The sequence below is a fragment of the Podarcis liolepis genome (genome assembly GCF_965112155.1).
Source record: "Podarcis liolepis genome assembly, chromosome: 8".
Classification (NCBI taxonomy): domain Eukaryota; kingdom Metazoa; phylum Chordata; class Lepidosauria; order Squamata; family Lacertidae; genus Podarcis; species Podarcis liolepis.
This window is the reverse complement of record NC_139560.1, coordinates 85,479,327-85,506,611: the sequence shown is the minus strand read 5'-3', so window position 1 is coordinate 85,506,611 and position 27,285 is coordinate 85,479,327. Positions and strand designations below refer to the sequence as shown.

General features: G+C 44.4%; 1 protein-coding gene across 1 annotated transcript; it reads left to right on the top strand.

The window, feature by feature from the left end:
• Window positions 1-11: 11 nt before the first annotated feature.
• Window positions 12-27,019, top strand: ZMAT2 (zinc finger matrin-type 2). The gene is made up of 6 exons (XM_083519762.1): window positions 12-130; window positions 16,876-16,969; window positions 17,977-18,100; window positions 19,111-19,184; window positions 24,023-24,168; window positions 26,387-27,019. The coding sequence occupies exons 1-6, from the start codon at window positions 113-115 to the stop codon at window positions 26,528-26,530; spliced, it is 600 nt and encodes a 199-aa protein (XP_083375888.1). The 5' UTR covers window positions 12-112; the 3' UTR covers window positions 26,531-27,019.
• Window positions 27,020-27,285: the final 266 nt, after the last annotated feature.

The window sequence follows — 27,285 nt, the reverse complement described above, 5'->3', positions numbered from 1 at the left end:
GGCCGGCCGGCGCCGCTTCCTGTCGGTGCTTTACGATCGTGGCGGGAGAGGCGGGGGGGAAACGGCGGCGCGCGCGACACTTTACGACTCACCGGGTCGCTTCCTGGGCAAGATGGCGTCGGGCAGCGGGGTAGGTAATGGGCTTACTTTGGGAAAGGAGGAGGAAGGAAGGGCTCTGTCTGTTCCTTGTTTTAATCTTTAAGCATTTCGGGGGGCAGGCGCGGAAAGCCCCCTCAGCTCCCGCCCCTGCCACCCCCCACCCCCTGCGCCCACCGGCTTCCCGTGGGGGGGGGACACCGGAGACCCCTCCCTCAGGCCCCGTTTGGGCGGACGAGGGTCCCGCCTCCTTGGCCGCCCCGGCGCCTGTCACGTGCTTGCCCGTGTTTACTCACAAGTAAGCGCCCCGAAAGCCGCGTCTTGGCGGGTGCCGGCAAGGAAAGCTAACGAAGAGCCTGAAAGGAGTTTCGTCCCCTCCCGAGATCGGCCGGAGCTGCGGGCGTAGCAGCAGATGGTCTCTGTTTAACAGGCTGTGGGGAAAGTTCCGGACTGGCCAGGAGGCAAAAACAGGCCTTTGCTCCGTCTTAGGTTGGCGCTGCCCCAAAGTCCTGAGGGGAAGAATTCCAAAACATCCTTCTGGGCGCGTGCGGGGAGTCACATCTGCATTTTACAGCTCTTGCTGCTTCTCGGCCACGGTTGCTTCTCGCTGTTCCGCAGCCGCTCGCCTCCCTGCTCTCGCTCTGCTTTGCGCCTTCGGACTTCTGGGTCAAATCTGGGAGCTGCTGTGCTCACCTGTGTCTCGTGGGATGCAGCGCTCTTAACTGCCACAGACCCCAGGGACTCGCAGCTTGGTCCTGTGGAAGTTAGCTACGCTTAAGCCCCTTGAAATAATCCAGTTTAGGTTGCTCAGCTCTGCATGAGACTGAGCTGCCAGCTGGGTATGAAAGGGGTATGTAGAAATGACATGGTTGGTGTCTTTTTGGAGCTGGTAACATTTTGGGCATGCACAGAGAGAGAGAGAGAGAGAGAGAGATGGTTTCTGCAAAATTCAGAGGTGCAACTTTCATTTGTGGTGTCACCCAAGACCCCAAAATAGCACAAGAGATTTGTAGACCCAAAAGCTGCCTTTGGTTGCTTTCTTTCCAAAGAGGAACTTAAATATTTTATTTACTTATTTCCGCAGGAGAACTTGATTTTTACTGACTTAACGTTTTTATCGCATCCTTTCCCCCAGGAAGCTTAGAGCAGCATATATTCAAAGCAAACCTATGAGATAGGATCATTCTTGAATGGCCAAAGTGTCAGCAAGTCAGTTTTATGGCTTTGGACACCCTAGCCACTACATCACTCACAGAACAATAAAATACTTTTATTACTCTGGGGCTTCAGGTACACAGCTGTTAGGCAGGTTGAACAACTGCTGTATCCATTGCATGTTTAATTTGGATGGACGGGAGAGGAACTTGCACAATCAGAAGATACAAAAATGGTGTAAAAATATCAGATATGCACCAAGTGTCTCCTTGAAAGTCCACCAGTTCTCACCAGTTTGGGACTGTGCCCATATTCCAACGACACACGGTAGGAACCAATGAAGCTCACAGTGTTGGGGACACACTATGCCTCACCATACACACATTACTTAAGGCACCCCCATTCTCAGCCCCTGTGGCACAGCCAGCAGTGAACCTGATACTACAAGTCTGCAGGCATTCCAACAGACAGGAGTTCAAATCCCCATATGCCATAAGCTGCTCACAAGTGCTGTTTTAAAGCACAACTCCCCAAAAGAAGGATGGAGAGGATACAAAACACAGTGTCTACATAGCTCCTCAGCAGGATACCTGCAGAGGACACACACAGGCCTCTTGGGAGAAGTGCCTACTCAGCTAGGGGGGAAACACTTTTGCTAAGAAACCATGGGAAGACGCAAACTGAAAGCAGCTGTTTTCAGTAACTCACTTCATAGGGTACAGGGTTGAGAAGTTGGAGAACCCTATTCACCTTTTACATGCCTGCCCCCACCTGCTACCCCCCAAGACATGTCAGAACCAGAAGAGGTGAGGCTCTCAGAACTTGAACCCACACAGCAAGCTTCACAGGGCAGTTTTTTTAAGCAGCCACAGCAGTAGACAGGAATTGCTCTCGTGGGCCATTTGGCTCCTGGTCCCTAAACCCAACACCCACTCATAACTACCAGGAGTACAAAGCCTAGAGGAGGAGCCTTGGACTAGCAGGATAGCTTATTTTTCATATTCTTGGGGTCCTGGTTCAGATCGGGTACACCCCCAAACTAGGAAAGGTGGGAAGTGATCCACACAATGTGGCACATCTGAACCTGTTAGGAGGAGCACTGTATAGACCCTTTGGCCCACCAACTCCCTTGGCAACCCCCCCCCCCCATCTATCTCCCACCTTTCATCTGGTGGACCAACCTTGTTGGGTGGAATCCCAGCTGGGCTCATTGCCCCTGCTCCTCATCTCTCTCTGCCCACTAGTGCACCCTGAGAGACCTGATCCCTCACAGTCCTGCAAAATTAAGTGATTAGAGAGAAGCAGAGCCACTGCCCACGAAGCTCCCTGCTCCTTCTCACAGTCCCATCTTGAGGCTAGGTGAAGCCAGATTTTTCTAGATGGGAAAAGAATTCAGCATTCTCCAACAACAGAGAAACACCATTTGTCAATGTCAGAGCTTTTATTGAGCAGCTTCAGTGAAAGAAAGACACGTGATGCTACAAATCAATCGCCTCAGCAGGGCCCCTGGTTGTACACCAGTTCCGTGCTAGGAACACTTGCACCTCCTGCCAGACTGTCTGTCATGGAGCTTGCAAGAGTACAGGAGCCTGCTAGGGACAAGTAGGCTAACAATCTCTTTTTATAAATTTATTTAAATGTTCAGATTAACAAACAATCATCAAAACAAAACAATTTCCATAAGTTCCCTTGGACGTCCCTCCTCCCCTTTTGTGGGTCCTTATGTTCACTTTTTCTGCTGCATCTTCTCTGTTAGTCCAATTCTATTAAATCTCTGATAAAATCATAGTCCAACATTTAACTACAGCTGTCATTCCAATCCTACTAATAATTTTAATTGTTTACAATGATTTTTTAGGTAATTATATATTTCCCCCATTCCTTATTGAAATTTTGGTCTTCCTGATTCTTCCGGTCAGTTTTGCCATTTCTGCATAGTCCATCAGCTTAATCTGCAATTCTTCTCTGGTAATGACTGTGCCTTCTTTCCATCTCTGGGCTAGTAGTGTCCAGGCAGCCGTAGTCACATACATGAAAAGTCTTTTCTGGTCACTTGGAATTTCAGCACCTACAATTCCTAAAAGAAAAGCTTCTGGTTTTTTTTAAAAGAAAAGGTTATTTTAAACATTTTTTTTCAGTTCATTGTATATCATCTCCCAAAATTCTTTTACTACTTTACAAGTCCACCACATATGATAGAAAGTGCCCTCTTTTTCCTTACATTTCCGGCATGTGTTTGATCTTGCTTTATACATTTTACTTAATTTGCCAGTAGTTAAATAGTAACGATACATCATTTTCATATAATTTTCTTTCAAAGTATAGCATGCTGTAAATTTTAAGTCCCAATTCCATAACTTCTCCCATGCTGCTGATTGTATTATATCCAAAATCCCTCACCCAGTGTATCATTACTGATTTGACCTGTTCGTCTTCCGTATGCCATTCTAATAATAATTTATACATTTCTGAAAGTAATTTAGTCTTATTTTCTAACAGCTCCTTTTCAAATTTAGAGGTTTCATTAAAGAAATCTTTCTTTTTGTCAATCTTGAATATATAATTAAGTTGATGGTATTGTAACCAATATGTTATGCAGACAACTTATAATCATTATTTAATAGAGAGATTGGCCTATAATTTTTGACTAACAATATGTCCGTTTCCGGTTTTGGGATAAGTGTGATATAGGCATCTATGCAGGAATCTGGCACCTTCCCTGTGATTAATATCTGATTCATTACGTCTTTTAATGATTGTGCCAGATAGTCTTTCAATTTCTTATCGTACTTTGCTGATAGTCTATCTGGCCCTGGCAAGTAGGCTAACAATCTTAGTCATTGGACTAACTGCAAGGAACACCACTGCTGCTGGGTATGGTGTGGGCCACCCTCCTGTTCAACACAGAACAGGTATGGGATGGTTCTTGGGAGAGTGCAAGGGAGACACAGATAATGAACCATGACTTTTGTCAGCAGCTGGAGCACATAGTCCCTGGGTGAATGTGTGAGAGGGAGAAGAGAAAGAAGAGCAAATGGTGCCGCCTCCACCACCTTCGGGGTTGCAGTGGGATTCTGTAAACTGAGAACCACTCTCAGTTGGGTGGCCAGATCAAATAGTGGCCAATCTTCCAGAGGCCACACATGATATTGTTACGATATAGAAGCAATGCGGCCGTGAGCTGCTAGCTTGAAAGCAAAACATAAGTGGGAATGTTGGGACTGTTCCGTGGGAAACAGAGGGACAGTCTATTCACAGTACGAAGCACCGGAATTAGCTCAGAGTGTAATATGAGCTGTACAGGAAGTACAGGAGGAGTTTGTCTCTCGGCTGTTGGAGTTTGAAGAGAGCAGACGTGTTTTTTTGTAACGCTGCAAAGACAGAAATAAAGGCATGTAAATACGTTTCTGTCTATCTCTTCCCCCTGCCCACGGGGGGGGGGGGGGCAGGAAAGAGGGGGTGTGTTCTTCTCACGCCGAGAAGGATCGCCTATCGCGACCTAGCCTGTATCCTGCCGGGGAATGCAGACAGGGAGGTCAACTGGAGATTCAAGCTGGGTGCCTGGAGAGTGGCCAGTTTCTCCTGATAATGGCTTGAATCCCAACAGATATCTGGCTGTCCCGTCACCTGACATCCTATGAAGCCAGGCGAAACCGATCCAACCCAAAAAGCAATAGGGCTTGTGTTCAGCACCAAATTTAAACAGTGGTGAATGCAAGCTGGGACTGCAAAAGAACAATTGGGAGCCACTCCAAAGCACACACAAACTGGTTGCTCCTTTGCAACTACTTCTTTACCTTTTATTGCCTGACACAATATGATGCCAGGTGAGTGTGTCAGCCCAAAACAGCCTTGAGGGTCAAATTAGGAGACCTGTCAGGCTTAAGATTCTCCACTGCTGCTGCTGGTGTGCTCCCCATGCATCTGGGCTGTGATCACGCAAGGCAAATTTGTCCAGGAGTCACTTCCAGCAGTGGGAATGAGTGGAATGCCTGCTTTTTGTCTGCAGAGAGCTTTCTTGTGTGGGGGAGACAGTGCTCCCTGCTGTTGGGTGAAGAGTGTTAAAGCAATATACAGTATTTGTATATAGTAAGGAGGGTTGGGGGAGACATGAGAGACAGTTGTGATAGCTATGCAGTATTGTTTCTGTCCTCCGTTCCTTGTTCCGCCTGATGCTGTCCTGGCACCTGCAGTTGTTGGGTGTTTGTGTCCGGGGTCCTGAGGAGAGGCCATCTTGGGAATTTAGGAATAGCAGTGTGCTATTCTACGTGTGTTCTGTGGGCGGGCTGTTATGTGCAAAGTGCCCTGTCTCCATCATCTTCCACTATGAGCTGTAAGTGTGCATGACATGAAACCAGAGAGATAAAGATCCATGTTTACACTTGTGCATAGGTGGTCTGGAATTAGGAGTGAGGTTGCTGATGGTACCAAATTGTACAGGGTGGTAAAACCCAAAAAAATATTGTAAGGGGCTCCAAATTTATCTCTTCATGCTCAGTGAGCGAGCATCAAAATGGCAAACGTGATTAGATTTAAGCAAGTGTAAAGTGATGCACATTGGGGCAAAAAATCAATCTCACATATATACTAATGATGTCTTATCTGGTAGTGGCTGATCAGGAAAGAGATATTGTGATCAAGGTGGGTAGTTCAATGAAAATATTGACACAGTGTGTTACAGTGCTGAAAAAGGTGAATTCCGTATTAGGGATCAGTGGAAAAAGGATCAGTAAGCTGCCAGGATCATTGGAGATCATTCTTACCCTGTGCAACTTGGATGGGCTCAAGCTCTTCCAGGTAAACATGGAATCATTTAATATGTTGGGAACACAAAAATGCTGGCAACAGCCAACCTTTTCTGACAACTGGAAACCTTGCATTCTACATACAGTGGTACCTTGGTTTATGAACAACCCTGTTAATGAACTATTTGGTTTATGAACTCTGCAAAACTGGAAGTAGTGTTCCAGTTTGCGAACTTTACCTTGGTCTACAAACGGAAGCCAAATGGTGGAAGGGCATAGCGACGGGAGGCCTCATTAGGTAAAGCGTGCCTCGGTTTAAGAATGGACTTCAGCAACAGATTAAGTTTGTAAACCGAGGTACCACTGTACATGATTTTCAAATGGGTATTTAGAGGTGTTTGTGAGAAAACAATGGTGGAAACATTCCTCTAAATTTCCAGGTTTGGGATGTTAGCCCTGGGATTCATTCAGAGTTTAGAAATTAAGCCTTTGGTTGAGGGCTGCTATGAACATAGCTGACAACGTTTCCCTTTTTTAAAGGGAAATTCCCTTATTCCGAATAGGATTCCTCACAAAAAAAGGGAAAAATTGACAGCTATGACTATGAACTGTTGAAGATGTCTGTTTAAAGGAAGGGAAATTGAGGGAGAGAAAATTGACCTGGTAGCTTATAGTGTTGTGGAGGCAAGCAATAGGTTGGGAGCACTACATTCCTAGTCTGAGTCCTTTGGCACCATTGGATCGATTGCCTTTGTGTCCCACCTTTCCTCCAAGGAATTCAAGCTGTCATTCATGGTTCTTCTGTTCGTCCCCATATTATCCTCACAGCAACCCTGTGAGGTAGGTTAGGCTGAGACACAGTGTTAGAAATTGAATTATAAAAGCTAGGAGCCAAATGTCACCACAACGGAATGCCTAGGTGCCCCACAGATTAGCTGATCTGCACAGCAGCGCAGCACCAAAAGAAACATTTATTTTAGTGCCATGCTGCCCCACAAGCTAGCTGACTGGCATGGTATGGCAGCAGCAGCAGCCTGCCAGATGGAGGTGTTAGCCGCCAAACTTGATGCCCAGACATCTCCACTTCCTCACAAAAGACTGGTTGCCTGTTGTGAAATGCAACTGGCACCCGGTTAGTTTCGAACACTGCTGAGACACTGGCCCAAGGTCACCCAGTGATCAGGGATTTGAACCCTGTTCTCTCAGGTTCTGGTCCAACACTCTAGCTGTTACACCACACTAGCACAGTAGGAAAGAAAGAAGGGAATAGGCAGACAGGAGTTTGACCATTTGGGGATTGCAGGCCAGGAAGCCAAGGAAGCTAGGTCTGCCAGGTTTGTATACTAGGATGGCATCTGTACTTTTTAGAGTGGCATAGAAGAGAAAATCCTACTGGGGCAGGGGAAACATATCTCTGGTACAATTTCCCCACAGGTCCAGGGGCTGGATCTGGAAGTGGGATCCAGTTGGAAAGAAGCAGAGAGTGTTTGCTTATAAATTTCACAAATTGACAGAGTTCTCTGACAAATCTGCCAATGCAAGGCAATGTAAACTGTGGTTTGACTTGCCCTCAACAGCAGTGTACCTGTGGGTACAACTAAGAAACTTGTACCAGGAGCCAAGAACTTGGGTGATGTACATGTCCAGCTCAGACATCAGTTTGATGAGCTCCAGCTTGATACGGAAGGGGGGGGGCATGTCTTCTTCACCTCCTTCTTCGCTACAATATATCCATTTATTTCCAATTGTCAATGTCAAAAGGGACTAAAATCTATAAAATTCATAGAAAATCAATGTGCCAATTTGCTCAATTTCTCTAGGACCCCATGACACCTCCCCTGTCCTCCACCTCAAGCAAGGTGTCAAGACCCTAATCCGGTCAAATCGCTCTGCCAAGCCCTTCCTCCGGGCGATGCCAGGTGACAGACTATGCATACATGGACCATTGTCTTCTCAGGATGTGCTTATCTGCGCATATCTCCAGCTCTGCATATTCCTCCCTCCCTCCTCCAAATCTCCAGCTCTGCATATTCCCCCCTCCCTCCTCCATATGTTAATCCGGTGTAACCCAACCTCTTCCTAATGTATTCATGATGTAACTGGGGTGTATTTTGCACTGTATTCTGGGATATGGAGGGAAATTTCAAAAGTTCATGTCACCCCTTTCTCGCTGTTCAATCTCACCTTGAACCTGTTGCGCAATAAACTTGGATCTTCTGTAGTTTGCTCCTGCGTCCGGCTGAGCTCATTTTCTTCTGCAGGGACCCACGGACCTAGTCCGACGAGCTGGGTGGCAGAGTAACCCCGCACCCAGATTTTTCCATAACAGGCTGAAATTCTATCCTCAACTGTAGGTTTGAAAGAGATGCGCTGCACAGCGACCGCTGTGAGAACAGGAAGCTGGGCTACATTGACCTTTGCTGTGATCCAGTAGGGTTATTCTTGTGTTTCCCTGCCACAGCAAACACAAACTATTTTCTTCTCTAGAGCTTCACCTTAACTGCGCTCTTGTTTATCCAAACATTTTGCTACCCAAATGTGTTTTTTTGTTTGAAGAAATGCATTTGTACAATCGTTAAGAACAAAAGTATCACATTAGAGGTCCTTTTTCTGGTGGCAGCTTTGACTGAATCTTGTTTTATGCAGCTGAACATTTCCTGTGTTTTTGTGCCCTGTGATGAACATTAGCCTGAGGTCCTTTTTTCTCCTTAGCTTATGTCTTCTCTTGGGGAGAGATTCACTGTAGCTGCTAAGCACTTGTTAAAAGATGTTGGGGCTTCCAGCAAACCCCTCGTTTGATCACACTGGAAAAGTTTCTTTGGAATCACAAGCCATGCCTTATTACAGCAAGATCTGAAGTTGAGTTTGATTCATTTCTCTCTGCCTGGCCTAGGGACATGGCTAAAAGATCTTCAAAAGGCTACAGCTTCTTTTTATTATCTAGGAGAAAAGTGAAGCAGCTAGTAAATTGCCTTCTCTCCAGGCACAGGCCAACTTTGATTTGTGATAGTGCTGCTTCAGTGAGGTTGAATCTGGAAAATACCCTCCCCCTCTAATGTTAATTTCTGCCTTGTAAATCTCCTTTCTTCTTTTTACCTGGAGAAGTGGCTAATGATCTTAGTCATGACATGTTTAAACCACTTAACAGGCTCTGGGAATAAATGAATCAAGATTTCAACCTCTCTCTGGGGCTCTCTTAATTCTTAGCTGTAGTTGTTTGCAGTGATTCCATTTTAAGAATTGCAAGGGGTAAGAGTGGCATGAAAATTTGATTCCAGTGCTGCACTTCTTTTAAATGAGGCTTCTGTTGCTTGTTTTTATTGTTGTAAGATCATTCATTTGACTAATAAGGGGGGATATGACTTGTTAGGGTGTCAAGGCTTTTCCCATTTCCCCCAAAGTCATAATTAGAAAGAGAGAACTGTTTGCAGACCACTCCCCCCTCTGCTTTATCAATACAGACTTTAAAAGGCAACCACCCAGTAGTGTATCCCACCTATGTCCATGCTCTGTAGTGTTACCCTCACTGTTAAATGACTCATGATTCCCAAGGGTCTGGCAGACCTTTCTGCAGTGGCAGAGCATGCCCCGTTGGCACCCAGGGCATGCGCATGCTGCGCCATGGAGGTGGGGTGTGCTGCTGGAGCGACTGCATCCTTCTCGGATTCCCTCCAGCTGTGAGTGTAACTTAGTTGAGATCCTGTGCACCTCTCAGAAAAGCGGAACGGGGAGAAACCCAACTCACCCTAAAAGCCTATAGGGGCACCAGTCACTCTCTCAGTGGCCATGGTAACATCCCTGACTCCTACCATTCACAGAGCTCTGTGCGGTTAACTCCCCATCATAAGGAGCCAATCTGTGCAGTGACAAGGAAATGTCCCAATTATACCCTTCCCTCAGCACCAACCCATAAAATCAGCCAAAAACAGACACATCACAGTACCTGCATGAACCACTGCCTGCAGGAAAAATACAGCAACTGTAAATCTCCAGGAATCCCTGCACATAGGGGTCCTTATCTCCTTATATCATCCACACAGATTAGTAGCCATCATGCTTTTGACTGCACAACACAAAGCGAAGAAAAGAGAGGCAGTGTAGACAGGAAGGAGGTATGAACTAAGACAGGGGTCGGCAACCTAAGGCCCATGGTTTGGAGGAGCGCCAGAAATAGCGTACGCGTACGGGTGCTCCTCTGACCTGGAAGAGCGTTCGTGCGCACATGCCCATCCTCAGACAGACCGAGAGTCGACCGGCTCATTCTCTGGTTGAAGTTGCCGACCTCTGAACTAAGATAACCAACAATGAATGAAAAACTCCCTGGAGCTTGAGATAATGAGGCTGGAAAATGGGAAATGCAAGTTTGAGCCCTATCCTGAAGATTGGTGGGAACAAGGCCCTACTCATCTTTTGCATGCTTGGTCAGCTGCAGTCACCTCAAGAAGCAAAAACAAGAGATCAGACAAAATTAGAACCATATGCATTCAGTGTCTTGATTCCCTATCCAAATCTGCCTGGGTCCTCTAGCATCTGTTTCCTGGTCTCAACTCCTCCCCTTCTTGCCTGTTGCAACCTGCCAATCCCACGCCGGGATTGGGACTCGTGATATTCAACTACTTCAGGAGATAGGAGAAGGACACATAAAATCATGGAATTTGTAGAGTTGGAAATGACCCTGAGGATCACATAGTCCAGGCACCCCCAACCTTCGGCCCTCCAGATGTTTTGGACTACAATTCCCATAATCCCTGACCACTAGTCCTGTTAGCTAGGGATCATGGGAGTTGTAGGCCAAAACGTCTGGAAGGCCGCAGGTTGGGGATGCCTGACCCTTCAATGCAGGAGTACACAGCTGTCACATACAAACCTGCAACGTTGGCATCATCAGCACCACGCTTTAACCAACTGAGTTATCCAGGCCACGTGACCAGAGCATTTGCTATCTCTCACCCACAAACACACATACATAATGGATGGCGACTAACAGTTTGAGGTTGAATCCTGACAAGACAGAAGTACTGTTTTGGGGGGACAGGAAGTGGGCAGGTGTGGAGGACTCCCTGGTCCTGAATGGGGTAACTGTGCCCCTGAAGGACCAGGTCATTTTGGACTCGCAGCTGTCCATGGAGGCGCAGGTCAATTCTGTGTCCAGGGCAGCTGTTTACCAGCTCCACCTGGTATGCACCACTGAGGCTGAGACCCTATCTGCCCGCAGACTGCCTCACCAGAGTGGTGCATGCTCTGGTTATCTCTCACTTAGACTACTGCAATGTGCTCTATGTGGGGCTACCTTTGAAGGTGACCTGGAAACTACAATTAATCCAGAATGCGGCAGCTAGACTGGTGACTGGGAGCGGCCGTCGAGACCACATAACACCGGTCTTCAAAGACCTATATTGGCTTGCAGTATGTTTCCGAGCTCAATTCAGAGTGTTGGTGGTGACCTTTAAAGCCCTAAATGGCCTCGTTCTAGTATACCTTGAAGGAGTGTCTCCACCCCCATCGTTCTACCTGGAGACTGAGGTCCAGTGCCGAGGGCCTTCTGGCGGTTCCCTCACTGTGAGAAGCCAAGTTACAGGAAACCAGGCAGAGGGCCTTCTCGGTGGTGGCACCCGCCCTGTGGAACGCCCTTCCACCAGATGTCAAAGAGAACAACAACTACCAGACTTTTAGAAGACATCTGAAGGCAGCCCAGTTTAGGGAAGCTTTTAATATTTGATGGATTACTGTATTTTAATATTTTGTTTTGGAAGCCACCCAGAGTGGCTGGGGAAGTCCAGTTAGATAGGCTGGGCATAAATAAATTATTATTATTATTATTATTATTATTATTATTATTATTATTATTATTTCATTTGTATGCCACTTTTCCATAGTTGAAACCATGGTCAAGGCAGCTTACATAATTACAAACATCACAAAAGTAGCCATAAACAATAAATAAAACATCAAAAAGTATACTGCCAAACTGAACAATTTCTACATGAATAATAAGAAAATATAAAACTAAGATACAAAATATGAATATCAATAACAGCAATAACAGCCCTTCCCCCAACAACGCTCTCTGAACAATATCCTAGCCCAAGAGTCTGTTCAGCAGTCTCAGCTTTGTAGCTGGAGTCAGCCAGGCCCCACCCTCCCAGGCCAGGTGGAAAAAGGCTTGCAAGGCAGGGAGCAGGTCTTTCGGAGCACTGGTCTGGTGTAAAGTGGGCCCAAGTTCAAGGGTTTTATTCAGAGTAGACCCAATGGTCATGTCTAATTAGGTCAATTATTTTAAATGGGTCTATCTACTGTGAGTAATTTTAGTTGGATACAACCTAATGTCCTGATTGTGGCTGCCTAATAGGCAAGGTTGGGAACACTCCAACTCTTGATGGACCAGCATCCACATATAGCCTATTGCCTGCCTATCATCTTAATTGCTTGTCTGTCATGGGTTTCCTTTTATATTAGGGCCAGGGCCCCTGGGCCCCAGCTCTGGCTCCAGCTCCTGTGAAGTGTGATAGGCGTGCAGGTTATTTGAAGCACAACATAAACCCAAATGAAGCTGCTCAGACCCATACAATCCGCCATGGAAGCCCACAACTAAGAAATATCAGGTTGGGGAATACCAGGAAGAAAGGCTTTTCAGTGGTTGCCCTAATTCTATGAAACCTTATTTGTGGTTAGTGATGTTAAATTCTCGAGAATAATATTTCGGAGAATATTCTCGAGAATATTCTCGTTTAATGAGAATATTAGAGAATTTTCATTTAAAATAGGAGAATATTCATTTTAATGCATTGAAAATGACATAATTAGTTAATATACATGTTTATTCATGGGTAAGCTTGTTCAGATGGCAACCAAAAACTGTACAGATACTTTTATTCAATGGGGCAATGCAGTGAATTCACATTCTTTGATTTTTTTGCACCAAACTTGAAATTGAAAATCCAACCACCTGAATGACTCACGTTAATTACTAAGCCTGCCTCTAACTGTATATTTATCATCAAGTTTGAATTATAATTATGTTGTGTATGAATGAGATGTAGCTTTTAAAGTAAAAGGAAATATAAAAAAACTCAGGTCCACTACATGAGTGCATACGAATTCAAATGTTCATCACATTAAATGAATAGCATTTTTAAAACTTTAAAAAAAATGTTTTCTGTAGCTCACATTTCAGAACTGCCAATGGTGAATGACACAATGCCCAGTAATTGTAACTGGATCAAAAAAATAATTATTCATTATTCATTACTTACATTGGCAGTATCACAGCTTGACTTATTATTTACTAGATTTTTTAAATGTGGGTTGTAAAACTAGAATTTACAGTTTGTGGAGAATATTCTCCAGAGAGTTTTCCAGCAGAGAATATTTACACCTCACCTCACTATTTGTGGTGGCCCTAATTCTTGGAAACTTTTTTTGTGGACCCTAAAATGCTTTCTATTCCAACAAGCTCTTTCTTTTAATTGCCAGTTTTCTGTTTTTAAATGGCTGTTGCTTTATGGAATGTTTTTACTATGATGTTCTTAATGTAATTTCTTATTTGTTGAGCTACCTTGTGAAGGCTTGGCTCCAAAAGGCAAGATAAAGATGATACACACACACACACACACACACACACACACACACACACACACACACACGGTGTCCATTCAGATGTTTATTCTAAATTGATTATGTGTGTTTCAGTGTAGAAATTCTTTCTTGAGTCAAATGAAATAAATTAGAGATATGCCTACTGTGTGTAAAATAATGCTGGGGTGTTTTTTGGGGGAGGAATTATGGAATGGTGCTTGGTATCATAGGCTATTTCATGTACAGTGGTACCTCAGGTTACATATGCTTCCGGTTACAGACTCCGCTAACCCAGAAATAGTACCTCGGGTTAAGAACTTTGCTTCAGGATGAGAACAGAAATTGTGCTCCGGCGGTGCGGTGGCAGCAGAAGGCCCCATTAGCTAAAGTGGTGCTTCAGGTTAAGAACAGTTTCAGGTTAAGAACGGACCTCCGGAACGAATCAAGTACTTAACCCGAGGTACCGCTGTACATTTGCTTTATTCTTAGGAAGAATGAAGTTATGTGGATTTTGTCACGTATTAATGCAACCCCCTCAACCCAGAGGTTGTAGCATACAGCTGACGTACGCAGAGGGGTGTTGTGCAATCTGAGCTCCTTCTCTCTTAACTTTGTTTGATGGTCTCCCCCATAGGTTTATTCATGAACAGGGAGAAACTCAGAATGAAAAACCATACAGGGGAACCTGTTTTTGTGCTTATTTAGTTGTTGCAGGGTCGGGATGCAATGTTAGAGCAAGGAGAGAAGATGCTGTCTTGCTGGGCTAAATGAGAAAGCATCTGTCAGTAGAACTACCACCCTGAAGAAGAAAAGGAAAAACAACTAAAGAGAGAGGTCTCAAGGCTCTTACGCTGAAATTCAAATCTTGTAATCCTGCAAAGGGTAAAAGAAATAACAAGAAAAAAGCACCAAAATTAAAATGCTTGTGTAGAAATGCTTGACTAATTTTATTTTAGATTTTTCATTCTAAGTATCCCTTAGGCTCAGGCTTAGTAACAATTTAAAAATGTAAAACTTAACATAATTTAAATTTGAAGCTCTCCTCTCCTGAATGCTTTGGGCAGGCAACATTAATTTAAAACAGTCATAGTATTTTTGAAGGCAGATTAAAAAACTTGAAAAATACTAAAACTCTTCTCTTTCCCCCTCTCCTTTTCTTTTAAAAGTTGAAAGCTACAACTCAGCTACCCATATTACATGTGGCTACGAAATGGTAGTTTAAGCAGAGGTCCGGGTTTGGAACATCCAGAAAAAAATGGGTTTCCAGAATTAAGGAACTGCTGTTTGAGAACACCTTGCTTTTTGCTGTTTGGTGCAGGAATGGCAGAATTAAGAGGCTGACTCAACCAGATGGAGGGCTGGCCCATGGAGGCATTCCCCCTATAAATTAGGCCACATGTGGTTATGCTTGAAGAGCACATCTGTCTGGCCAAGCAGGTGGTTCTATGTCCTGTGCTGCTAATTGTTACGAGATTTAAAAAGATGGGAAGCAAGTATAACCCACATTCCTGAAATAAATTGCCTTTTTAACCTTTAACCTTAAATGGGTCTAAGAGTAGATCTTTGGATGTTGCCGAGTTTTGCACCCCATCTGTGAAATGGTCCCCCTGCTCTCTTGTACTAGGTATCTGTGTTTCTTTATTAGGAGGAGAATTTGCCCTAGAATTTCCTAACATGGCATCTGAGTGGCTAGGTGTCACTGTGCCAAATGCTTGCCCCATTCTATTGGGAAGCCTCTTTATTTTTTAAAGATATGATGCTTGTTTCCTTGGGAAAAACGTAAGGCACACTCTGCCTCTTCCTGTTTTACAAATCTGCCCTGTCCTGCTTCATAGGAGTCCTATTGGGTCAGATCAAAGGTTCATCTGGTTCCACAACCTATTTTCAACAGCGGTTAAGCAGATGCTTTGGAGAAGCCCTGAAGGTGGGCATCAAGGCAACAACTTTTCTCAATTTTATGTTCCCCAGCAACTGATAGGTGTTGCCTCAGAAACTAGTGATTCCATTGATAAATTTAGCCTCCATAAATTTATCTAATGTCTTTTTAAAACTAGCCAAGCTAATGGCCACCACCGTACAGTAAATTCCATAAGTTAGTTGTATATTGGGTGAAGAACTACTTCTTTTGCCTGCTCTGAATATATTGGTCATCCATTCCATTGAGAGTGTTTCACTTGGTGCTCACTTTCATTTCATGGATTTCTATCCTTGAGTGTCAGCCTGCTTCCTGGACACACTCAGATTCTTGCCTGCTTTCAGAAGCTCAATGTACTTTTTTTTGGCTGAAGTTAGCATTGTATAAGAAAGAGTTCTACTGTCACAGGAGGGGGGGGGACTTTTTTGCACCCTTTGCATATTTTTTAAAAAGTCATTTCATTCTTTATTTACAGATGCAAAATATTTTTAATCAGGCACACACAGTCAGTAAAACAATCTTATAAATGATATCTCATTTCTGTATCCGAACAAATTATACCATGTTTAATTTTATAAATCCCTATCATGACCCACTCTTATTTACATTTCCCCCTTGTACTAAAAAGCTTGTGGAAGTCAAGTAGTATCATTTAAAGCTTTCTAGGTATAACTCTGTTTTTCTAATGACTTGGTGATACCACCCTCATTTCACAAATGTATATCATGGTTGTGCCAGCCTCCCATATCTACTCAAGTTTCTGCCTGCTTGTTGGAAATCTTCTGCCTTTATTTTGCTATAGTTAGCAGGGAATTTGCAGTGCCAGCTTCTTGGTCTTGTAGCTGTCTCCATCTGCTGTAAAGCATATTTCAGTCAGTGGAGGAGTTAAGTCATGCCCTGCATCTGCAAAGCAGCTATTTAAAGATAATTTTTTTAATTAACCTGTTCTTGGGACTCACCACTCAGTCCTATATATGTCCCAGGTGTGAGGTATGTGATGCAGCTAGGTAGCCAAAGCTAAGCAAGTCTGAGTGTGGTCAGTAGGGGGACCCTGTGCCTGCCACCTTTAGCTCTGTGAAGGAAGAGGGGATATAGATCAAACAAACAAACAAACAAACGTTTACTCAGAAGCAAGTCCCACTTTATTCAGTAGGGCTGAACCCCCAAGAAGAGTGCTTTCGATTGCACTTTCAATTGGTTGGATTGCTGTAATGCTCTCTATGTGGGGCTGCCTTTGAAAAGTGCTTAGAAACTTTGACTGGCTCAAAGAGCAGCAGCCAGATTGCTTGGGCTACTTGTTTGTAGTTACCCTTGGTGGTTTGCAGGACTAAGACTTCCTTGCTTTGCTGAATTGAATGTTGAATTTCTGCATTTTCCTTTGGTTTGTAGGCTAAAAACCTGGACTTCCGCCGGAAGTGGGACAAAGATGAATATGAGAAGCTTGCAGAGAAACGACTCACGGAAGAGAGAGAAAAGAAAGATGGTTTGTAACATATTGACTTCTTCCGTTAACAGCCACTGCCTTAGTTTGTAGAACATAATGCAAAATTGCAGAGGAAAAATACGAACCACTTAATTCTGTGTTCTGCTTCCATCCAAAACAAATTGTAATAACCCGTTCCTTTCCTGATGCTCTTGATGCAGTTCATGAGACAAAGAAAGATTAAGAGCAGGTTCATCTGATTTTAGAAGCAGGGAATTAAAAGTAAGCGAGAAGACTTACCATATTTTTCGTTCTATAGGACGCACATTTTCCCCTCCAAAAATTAAGGGGAAATGTGTGTGCGAATGCAGGCTGCGCCACTAAGCCCAAAGCCAGAACAGGAAGACGGAGCACTGCGGAGCGCTCCATCTCGCTGTTCTAGCTTGGGGACGGCTGCGCGCACAGCCTCCCCTGGGCAGCAGGGTGTCTTCACCCCGCTGCCTGCAGAAGCTAGCAAGGCTGTTCCCAAGCCAGAACAGCAAGACGGTGGGCTCCGTTTCGCTGTTCTAGCTTGGGGACGGCTGTGCGCACAGCCTCCCCAGGGCAGCGGGGTGTCTTCACCCCGCTGTCCTGCAGAAGCTAGCAAGGCTGTTCCCAAGCCAGAACAGCGAGATGGAGGGCTCCATCTTGCTGCTCTAGCTTGGGGATGGCTGCACGCAAACCTCTGCAGGGCAGCGGGGCGCTGCGCTCCAAAGGCTTCAGGGATCTTTGAGGCTGGCGGTGGGGGAAAGCAGCGCTTCCCCCCACCGCCAGCCCCACAAGCTCTGGTGAATGTACCTTGAACCTTGTTTTAGAGGGGGAGAACAAGAAAATGTTTTTCCCCCCTGTTCTCCCCCTCCTATGGTCCGGTGCATCCAATGGAGCGAAAAATACGGTAAGTTGAAGTTCTTGAGGAGCATATTTTGTCCAGTGTATAAACAAAGTATTGTTTTCCATTTTGAAATACAGTTTTGAATTCCCGGTTTAAACTGAAGTATTTTAAGAAAAACTTATTGATTATGTTTTAGGCAAACCAGTGCAACCTGTCAAGCGAGAGCTTCTTCGGCACCGAGACTACAAGGTGGACCTGGAATCCAAACTGGGCAAAACCATTGTTATTACCAAAACAACGCCGCAGTCTGAGATGGGAGGGTGAGTCATCCTGAGCCTTGGCAATGCTTGTTCAAAGAGCACACAGCAACTAAACATCCAGGTGCCTCTGTCTCTGTTCTAAATCTGTGCCTAGGAGCTATGGCCAGGTGGATGAGGGCCAACAGATTGAAATTGAATCCAGACATGGTCATGGAGGGCACAGATTTTGCTGTGGCTTAAGGAGGTTGGAATTTCCTCTGGATTTTTTGAATTGCACACTTCAAATGAGTAGACCTATTTTGTACTGGGCTCCACCCCTTAGGCATTACCTGATTACCAGAATTTTAGTTTCAAGTACTAGTGACCCTCAGGGGAACATGCCTGGTCCTTAACCTCTGTCAAGATTTTACACTGGTGAACAAGTCTGTAAAGCAAGAGGTTAAAAAGGCACAGCCACCCCTCCAAACTTCACGTGGGGGGAAATGAAATTTTAAAAGCGATGTGCATTGGGAATTTGTGCTGCCCTCTGCTGTTTGGAGTGAGCTTTTTAGCAGAGCTAATAGGTGATAGCTGCTGCTAAGGATGAATGGCCTCAAAATACCACTCCATACCACCATGTCTGCCTATCTACCTTAATATCATGGTAGTACAAGAAGGAGAAAATGTGCAGTGGGACAAGTGCTCTGACTTGCTGTGCAAATTCTCATGCCCTGCTCTTGCTTTGTGAGATAGCCCATAAGCCCCTGAAGTCTTGGGTACATGGCAAGTAGCAAAGTTCAGTCTCCTAGGCTCAGCAAGAAATTTTTTATATTTTCTTGTACATGCAAGTTCCAGACTGCAGGACAAGGGGCTTTGTGTGGGATTATTTCCTTAGATGGCAAGACAGAGATTTTAATGAAGAGAAAATGCGCCTGTGTTCAACCTATTTCGGAAAGTTCAGTAACGTTGACTAGATAGCCCTTGTGTAGTACTCACCTTAATTTGATATGAAATAGAAACTGAGAAGCCTTACGTAAAATAAATCTCCTGTTAGATATGAGAACTGATGTCCTTTTCCCCTTTCTTTCCAGGTATTACTGTAATGTCTGTGACTGTGTAGTTAAAGATTCCATCAACTTCTTGGACCATATCAATGGCAAAAAACGTAAGGATAAAGCACCTTTTTTCCCCATTAGCCAAGAAATACAATGTTACCTGTCTTGGAAAACAGAGGAAGCTATCCTGATTGTCCTTCAGCAGCTTTTGGTCCTGTGGGACCTGCCAAGTGTTCATTCACAGATCCAGTTCCCTTTGATTCTGCTCATTCCTTTATTGGGAGATCCCAGAGGGAGAGCAGATGCTTGTTACTCAAATTTGCAGATGACACCAAACTGGGAGGGGTGGCTAACACCCCAGAGGACAGGATCACACTTCAAAACGACCTTGACAGATTAGAGAACTGGGCAAAAACAAACAAGATGAATATTAACAGAGAGAAATGTAAAGTATTGTACTTGGGCAAAAAAAATGAGAGGCACAAATACAAGGTGGGTGACACCTGGCTTGAGAGCAGTACATGTGAAAAGGATCTAGGAGTCTTGGTTGACCACAAACTTGACATGAGCCAACAGTGTGACGCGGCAGCTAAAAAAGCCAATGCAATTCTGGGCTGCATCAATAGGAGTATAGCATCTAGATCAAGGGAAGTAATAGTGCCACTGTATTCTGCTCTGGTCAGACCTCACCTGGAGTACTGTGTCCAGTTCTGGGCACCACAGTTCAAGAAGGACACTGACAAACTGGAACGTGTCCAGAGGAGGGCAACCAAAATGGTCAAAGGCCTGGAAACGATGCCTTATGAGGAACGGCTAAGGGAGCTGGGCATGTTTAGCCTGGAGAAGAGGAGGTTAAGGGGTGATATGATAGCCATGTTCAAATATATAAAAGGATGTCACATAGAGGAGGGAGAAAGGTTGTTTTCTGCTGCTCCAGAGAAGCGGACATGGAGCAATGGATCCAAACTACAAGAAAGAAGATTCCACCTAAACATTAGGAAGAACTTCCTGACAGTAAGAGCTGTTTGACAGTGGAATTTGCTGCCAAGGAGTGTGGTGGAGTCTCCTACTTTGGAGGTCTTTAAGCAGAGGCTTGACAACCATATGTCAGGAGTGCTCTGATGGTGTTTCCTGCTTGGCAGGGGGTTGGACTCGATGGCCCTTGGGGTCTCTTCCAACTCTCTATGATTCTATGATACTCCTTTGAAACTTGTATTCAGGGTTCCATCCTCTTGTCCAACGTGGACATGTAGCTCCAAGAGAGGTGATGTGAAGATATGATGTATTAGTGCTCCTCTTAGTACTCCATGTACAAGGTCTCCTTGGCCCTATGATCTCAAGTCTTTCTCAGTTCTGATTGAAACTAGATACAGACAAACTAATTGCAGTTTAATAATAATAATATTAATAATAATGAGGCTTGAGATAATGGTGGCTGACAAGGCCATGTGGCGGAACAGGCTCACTTCTCACTGATGTGGTTCAGTTTTCCTTCACCACTGAGGCCTTTGGGCTCTTTTGTATCCTATTCATCTTCATGGGTAAGTGAGAACACCTAGGAGCAGTCTTCACAATGTTTATTTGAAGGAAAGGCTGCAGTCTCTCCTTTCAGACTAGAACTGAGCAACTTTCATGTCTTCATGGTCTCAGGATCTGAGCACTGCAGGGCATAGTTGATTGGACTGTGTTGGCAGGGTTTCTATGAGATGAGTCACTGGGATTAATCTTATATTTTATAGTGAGTCAGATCATTCACTCAAGACCTTACAGAGCGTTCCCCTTGCTCTGCTACCGGAGGGACATTCAACATGCAAAATCATAGGCTCTGCCCTTGAACTGTGGTCCTTCTTCAATAGCTTCCTCTTGTTTTTCAAGCACAATTTATGGTTCATGTTTTATCAGATGAATCAGCCTTGCAACTCTTTATTCAACAAGTGGTTGCATACTCCTCTTTCCCCTCCCACTCTGGGCACCAACTTCCTCTGGGCTTAGGAAGACACATCCCCCATCATCAAAATGGAAAGCCAAACTTATGAACCTTTCACCCTTGGCTGCCCCCCTTGATACTTGGTGTTCCAAGGAAAGAAGCAGCAAAATGTGTTTTGTGTAATTTGATCTGCCTCCATGGTTGGAGGCTGTATGTTGAATACTAGTTGCTGCAAACCACAGGAGAGGAGGGTGCCGTTGTTCTCAGGTCCTCCTTGTGGGCTTCCCATAGGCCTCTGGTTGGCCCCTGTGAGAGCTGGATTGCTGTGCTAGGTGGGCCATTGGCCTGATCCAGGAGGCTCTTCTTTCGTTCTTGTAAGCATTTGTTTAATAAGAAGATGGAATCTCTGACTTTTCTAGGCATAAAACTTAAAAGCTGTTTCCTTGGAGATTAGAGAACACCTTGGAAGTGTGGAAGCCATCACTCAGAGGGCTAGAGGTTGGGCGTTGATGAAGTCCCTGATTCATCCACCCCTTTCCCCCTATTTCATTTTATGACTTCCTTGATCTTAGAGGAAGTCACATGAACGCCCATCAGAAGGTGGCTTCTTCTGTGTGGCATTCTTTATTTGGAGCAAACTAGAATCTCTAGAAGTTTCTGAATCCCCCTAATAGTGGTGTTGTGGAGAGTGTAGGGTTCTTGATGTGTGGGGCCATTCTGCAACAATGGCTATGCATATGGAGGCAGACTCCGTGTGGTGCTTTGATAGCAGACCCTACATGGTGGAGGTTAACTGTATCTCTCCACAGGGACCTACTGGTTTTTGCATCCCAGCAGCAGAATTCTTACAGAGATGCAATATTTGTTTGTATTAATATATACAAAAGCTTATGCTTTATTTGCCAAGACGCTTGGATGCAAGCATGAATCAAGGTTCAGACATTGGGAATGCACTGTGGAGGTGGTTGAAGATGCAGAAACAACTGCTGTCTTATCAGGTCTTTTTTAATTTGGTTTTGTTAACCAAACAAAAAACCTCTGTACTTGCTCCAGCGAGACTGTCCCTTCCCCCACCCCCAGCAGGAGGATCATCTCCCATCAACTGGCCTGTGGGAAGGAACAGGAGAGTAAAGGAGGCAGGCAAAGAGGATTTCAGAGCCTGCTCCAGGTGGTCTGTTTCCTCCCCATCACAGGGCCAACTGACACCAGTTGTGCAGTGGCAGGAATCTTGATGACATTTATATTTTTTATTGTTTTATTGTAGTTTTGAAACTAATGTGTTTTGATTTTGCTTGTAAATCCACCTTTGATGTCCTTAAATTAAGATATAAATAATAATTGGCATTCCCTGATACAGGTACAGATTTCCATATCTTCCTGAATTTTACCTATAAATAGCTATTGTTCAAATTTCAAACTACCTTCTAGTGTTTCTAAACAGACATCTTTACACAATGAACATGAGAGAACCTTCTCACCCCAAATTGTCCTTAAGTATACCTCCTGGGTATAAATACATTCCAGGTGACTAAATGAATTCAGTTGGAGGAAAGCAAAAGGTTGGTTTGCTTTTGAATGCCATATATCTTGCAAGCTCTCAAGTATTTGGGTCCCATCTGTTAGTCTTTTCCCATGTATTCATTTATATTACTGCATTTTTCTATTTCTGTTTTCTTACATGCCTGATTTTATGTTCTATTTTTTTCTAAATAAATTTGAGGTTATTCAAGGTTCTGCCACTTGCCCTAGGTTATTAAGGTTATGCTTAACAGCCCTAGGTTACTTGATCATCGTCATATTTGGTCAGTTCACTGTCTTCACAGTTCAACTATGATCCTGCTGTCTTACATGGCAGATTTATTGTATTTTATTATACTTTTATAGTATTAAAACTGTGTCCACTGCTTTAAGGGACTCTGGGCCAAAAAGCAGTACAGAAAAATATATGTAACATAACACTTATTCATTGATTATTTCCAATAAATGCAGAGGAGTGATGAATAAATGCCAAGTAATAAATGCCAATAAATGCCAATCCTTAGTTCTTGTTTGTGCTAACCAGATATCTCTACAGTTACAGACTAAAGGATAATCTTTTTAATAGAAACGTTGATCTGTTCCCTTCAATATGTAAACCAAGGCAGTTAATAAAAGATAGATAACCAAAAAGGTTCTGCTCCTGGCCCACACCGATTGCACCTCACGTCTAGATGATATATGCAGTGCATTCTAGCTTAATTAAACTCTGACAGATATAGATGCAAGAAGCAAGCAGAGTATGACTCATTAGCTACCCGTTTGTAGGAGTTACAAGTCCAGCAGGCAAATTTGGTCTCATCCCACTTCAGACATGCAGTTTATGGAATTTGTCAACATGATCACTCAGGTGCACTCCCCCACCCCCATGGAATTGCTTCCTGTAGGGAAAAAAGAGTATTTGCAGGCTCAGTTGGCTTAGAGGCAATCCTGCAATGTTACAGAAGGCACCAGTCACTTGCAGCACAAGTCTAATTTGCTATGCATAGTTGGATATTAGCTGGGGTGGGGATGGAGGTAATCAGAAAGAGGGAGAGAACACAGAAGATAGTTATTCCACTTCTTCCCTGCTGGGTCAATCAAGACCTTCAACTCTGATGCACTATTAATTAAGAGCTTGGTGAGCATGATTGCCTATATCTCAAATTAACCTTCGGAGTTAGCATAGCCTGCCCATATAAAAACAGGGCTGTACTGTACTGTGCAAAGCGGCCAGTTTCAAAGACAGCATTTTCACAGTTCTTTGCTACAGAAATGTAAGGATGAAAATGATTTTCAAGATGCAGCTTGGCTCTTAATCTTTTTCTCCATTGCCTAAGAGAGTCTGAAGTTTGGTCGGCTGTGAAGAGAGATGCTGGGGTGAGATGAAGCTAGGTATCCAGAAAAGTGTAATATTTTGCTCCCAAGCGGGACAAAGGTTTTTGCTTGGCTGCTGAATATTGGCAGGATTTCTGAGACAGTGTTGTTGGTTCCTTCCTTTTCTAGATCAGAGGAATCTGGGCATGTCTATGAGAGTGGAGCGCTCCACACTGGATCAAGTGAAAAAACGCTTTGAGGTGAACAAGAAAAAAATGGAGGAGAAGCAGAAGGATTATGACTTTGAGGAGAGGATGAAAGAGCTCAGAGAAGAGGTGAACTGTTGCCCGGAATTGAAACAATTAGCATACCTGGAGAGGAATAACACCTAACTTAGGGGGCTTTCTGTCACAATTGGATGGCTAAAAAGAGCCATTTAACATGCTAAAAAATGTGTGTGGCAATACATTTTCTTAATTTTCCAATATTTCTGAAACAGTGGTTGCTTTTGATCCCATCATAGTGCTGATTCCAGTTTATTCTCACTCCAAAAATTGCTCTGGTCCTGTTGCTTAGGCAGGGAGCTAAAGCTGCCAGGGAGATATTTCTCCGTGTTTGGTCTCCTCAGTGCAACACTGACCTGCAGGTGGCAGCCAAGATTTTTCCTGTTGTCGTTCATTCTGTCTGCAGCAACCTCAGGAGGGCTTGCATTATTTCCAGTGTGTCTTTCTCTGTTTATAGGAAAGCTGTGCAGTTCCAGCACTTTTCCTTTTAGAAACCAAAGTGTGCCAAAGATTAGAATGATTTCTCTCACACGATAGGTGGACAGACTGGGGGAGATAGCCTGTCTCCCCCCTGCCCTTTCTGATACAGGCAGAACCTTTTTCTTTAACACGTTTTTGTCTGTGGGGGATTTTTACTTGTCATGGGAGAGACTTCAGTGCCATCCATTGCCCTTCCAGAAACAAAAGAAACCATTTCTTCACTTAACTCCTCAGGGCCTATGTGCATATTTTATGCAGGTTGCGGAACTCAGCTTTCTTTTGCATAGAAAGTTGATATTTAATACAGAATTCACAGACCCCTTTATAGAACCTAGCAAAGAACAGAGGCTGATCTTTCCCTGGCTGTGTGATTTGTAGACCTTCTTTCATAGGCAAGTCAGTCTTTCTTAGGCACAGTCACCTTTTCTCCCTGGAGAATCACAGAAGAATTACAGGTAACTCACAACTTATGTGTGTTTAACATATGTGATTTCAGCTTTACATGGTTGAAGGCCGGCTGGTTGAAATCACACAAATTAAATGCACAGAAGGTGGAGAGCTGAAAAGGTCTTTTTGCGCAGTGTTTTCTTGGCATGGAAAGAGCATTTAAGCTCCCAGGTGTCCTTACTGGGCTCTGGAAGGCTCTCGCGAGATCTTATGGGAACTTGGATGACCATGTGAGATCACACAAGAACCTCCCAGAACTTAGGGCAGGGTGCCCTTAAGACTGGTTGGGTGCACTGACTCTGGAAAGTAGGATTGTGTGTACACGCTATCCCCAAAATGTAACCCCTGCATAAGATATGGGACTTACCTGTACAAGGTTTCATAGCAGCTTTGGTGAAACCTTTAGATAAGCCACACCAGCGCTCTCCCTCCCTCTCTCTCTCTCTCTCTCTCTCCCTCTCCCCCTCCCCTTTTTACTGGCTGTTTGGCTGTAGGTGAGGAAAACCAATTCCTCACCAGTTTGGGGAAATGAAATTACCATGTCATATGGGAAATGCAGAAGTAGCTTCCTTTACAATTCCAACAGCATTTTTTTTTAATTTTACAAATCAAGCCAATGGGTTTGATCTCTCTGTGTTTGCCAATGGCTGCTCTGAAAGAGCCCCACGGTGCCCCTGCATGTTTGAGAGAGTTGTGCAAACAGGAGAGTCCTTTGAGCTTCAACAGCCTCAGTAGCTGCCAAGGAGTCAGTCGCTGAAGTCACACTTCTGCATCCCCCAACACGTCTGGCGCCGTTCCAGGCCTTGTGATCTCACAGAACGAAACATTTTGATTAGAGCTGTGGAAACCCTTTGATGCCAAAACCCCCCAAAGCCACTCAGAGCACAGCTTATGTTCCACTGAGCAGCTGTCACTCGGCTGTTCCAACAGCCATCAGATACTGACATTGTCTGTCGCCATCGTTCAGCACCACAGTTGTTGGAATGGGGCATCAGTACAGAATCCATGTCCATTGCTTTTAAAGCAAAGCTGCATTTTCATTACTGTTAATTTCTGATGAAGCCTTTGGCATTTGTTTAATAGCAGTTGCTGACAGTTGCTGGACACACTGTATTCTTCACATGTCACTTCCGTGTGAGTGTCTTTGGGCTGCTGTCTTTCCACTGCTCCTCTGGGACCAACCAGAGGAGCCAACATTTCTCTTCCATCCATTGTTTGCTGTGCAGACAGGGAAGAAAATGTCGCCTCTGCTGTCTGATTCCCTAAGTTGTGTCTTCCGTGTCTTTAAGATTTTGGTTGCGCAAGCGAGCTTGACTCATTTGGCAGCTTCCCTTTGTTGCAGGAGGAAAAGGCCAAAGCCTACAAGAAGGAAAAACAGAGGGAGAAGAAAAGGAGAGCTGAGGAAGACTTGACGTTTGAGGAAGACGATGAGATGGCGGCTGTGATGGGTTTCTCTGGTTTTGGCTCTACCAAGAAGAGCCACTGATCAGCCATGAACTTCCACCTGGATGGATATTGTTTCTGCCCTCAAGATGCTTGACAACCCTTGGAAGACTTTATTAGAGAATTTGTATCGAAATGTCCTGGTAGAAGCTGGCTGTAGGAGTTGGGAAGGAATCACACACTCTTCCTGTGTGGGGCTGGCTACCCCCTGCTGTTGCTAGTATCCTGCCTGCCTGCCTGCAAAGATAACATCACAATTGCCTGTGAGGTGGTAAACCTAAATATCTGATAAAGAACTTTAGCATCCCCCATCCCCCAAGCTCCTTGGGGGATAAACCCATTTTCAAGATTTTTTTAACTCTTCATTTCCTGTGATGAGCCTGCAGTTGGAGTCCCCAATTCTTGCCCCTGCCTTCAGCTGCCCCTTTCCCTATATGAGTTCTGCTTGCTTCATGTTGTATGGCCTTCTGTGCACGAGAGACATTCTGCTGAGTACACTTTTCCTGTTAATAAAGTGTTAAAAATCTTATAAGTGGCTTTCTTTCAGAGCTGTACTTCCCTCCATAAACGGTCATCCTTGCAGGTTGCGCTGCTGTGTGTTATCTTTCAGGAACCTTGGGAGTCTATTATAGCTTGTATGGCTGAGCATGGAGCTGAAACGTCCCCCTTATTTTTTATATCTCCAATAGATTGCTAAAAAGAGGAGGGTTTGGGTATGATCTCCCCCTCACAGTAAAATACACACACATGAGAGAAATGAATTTGGGGTTTCAGTAGGGCCATGCTGATGGTTGGAGG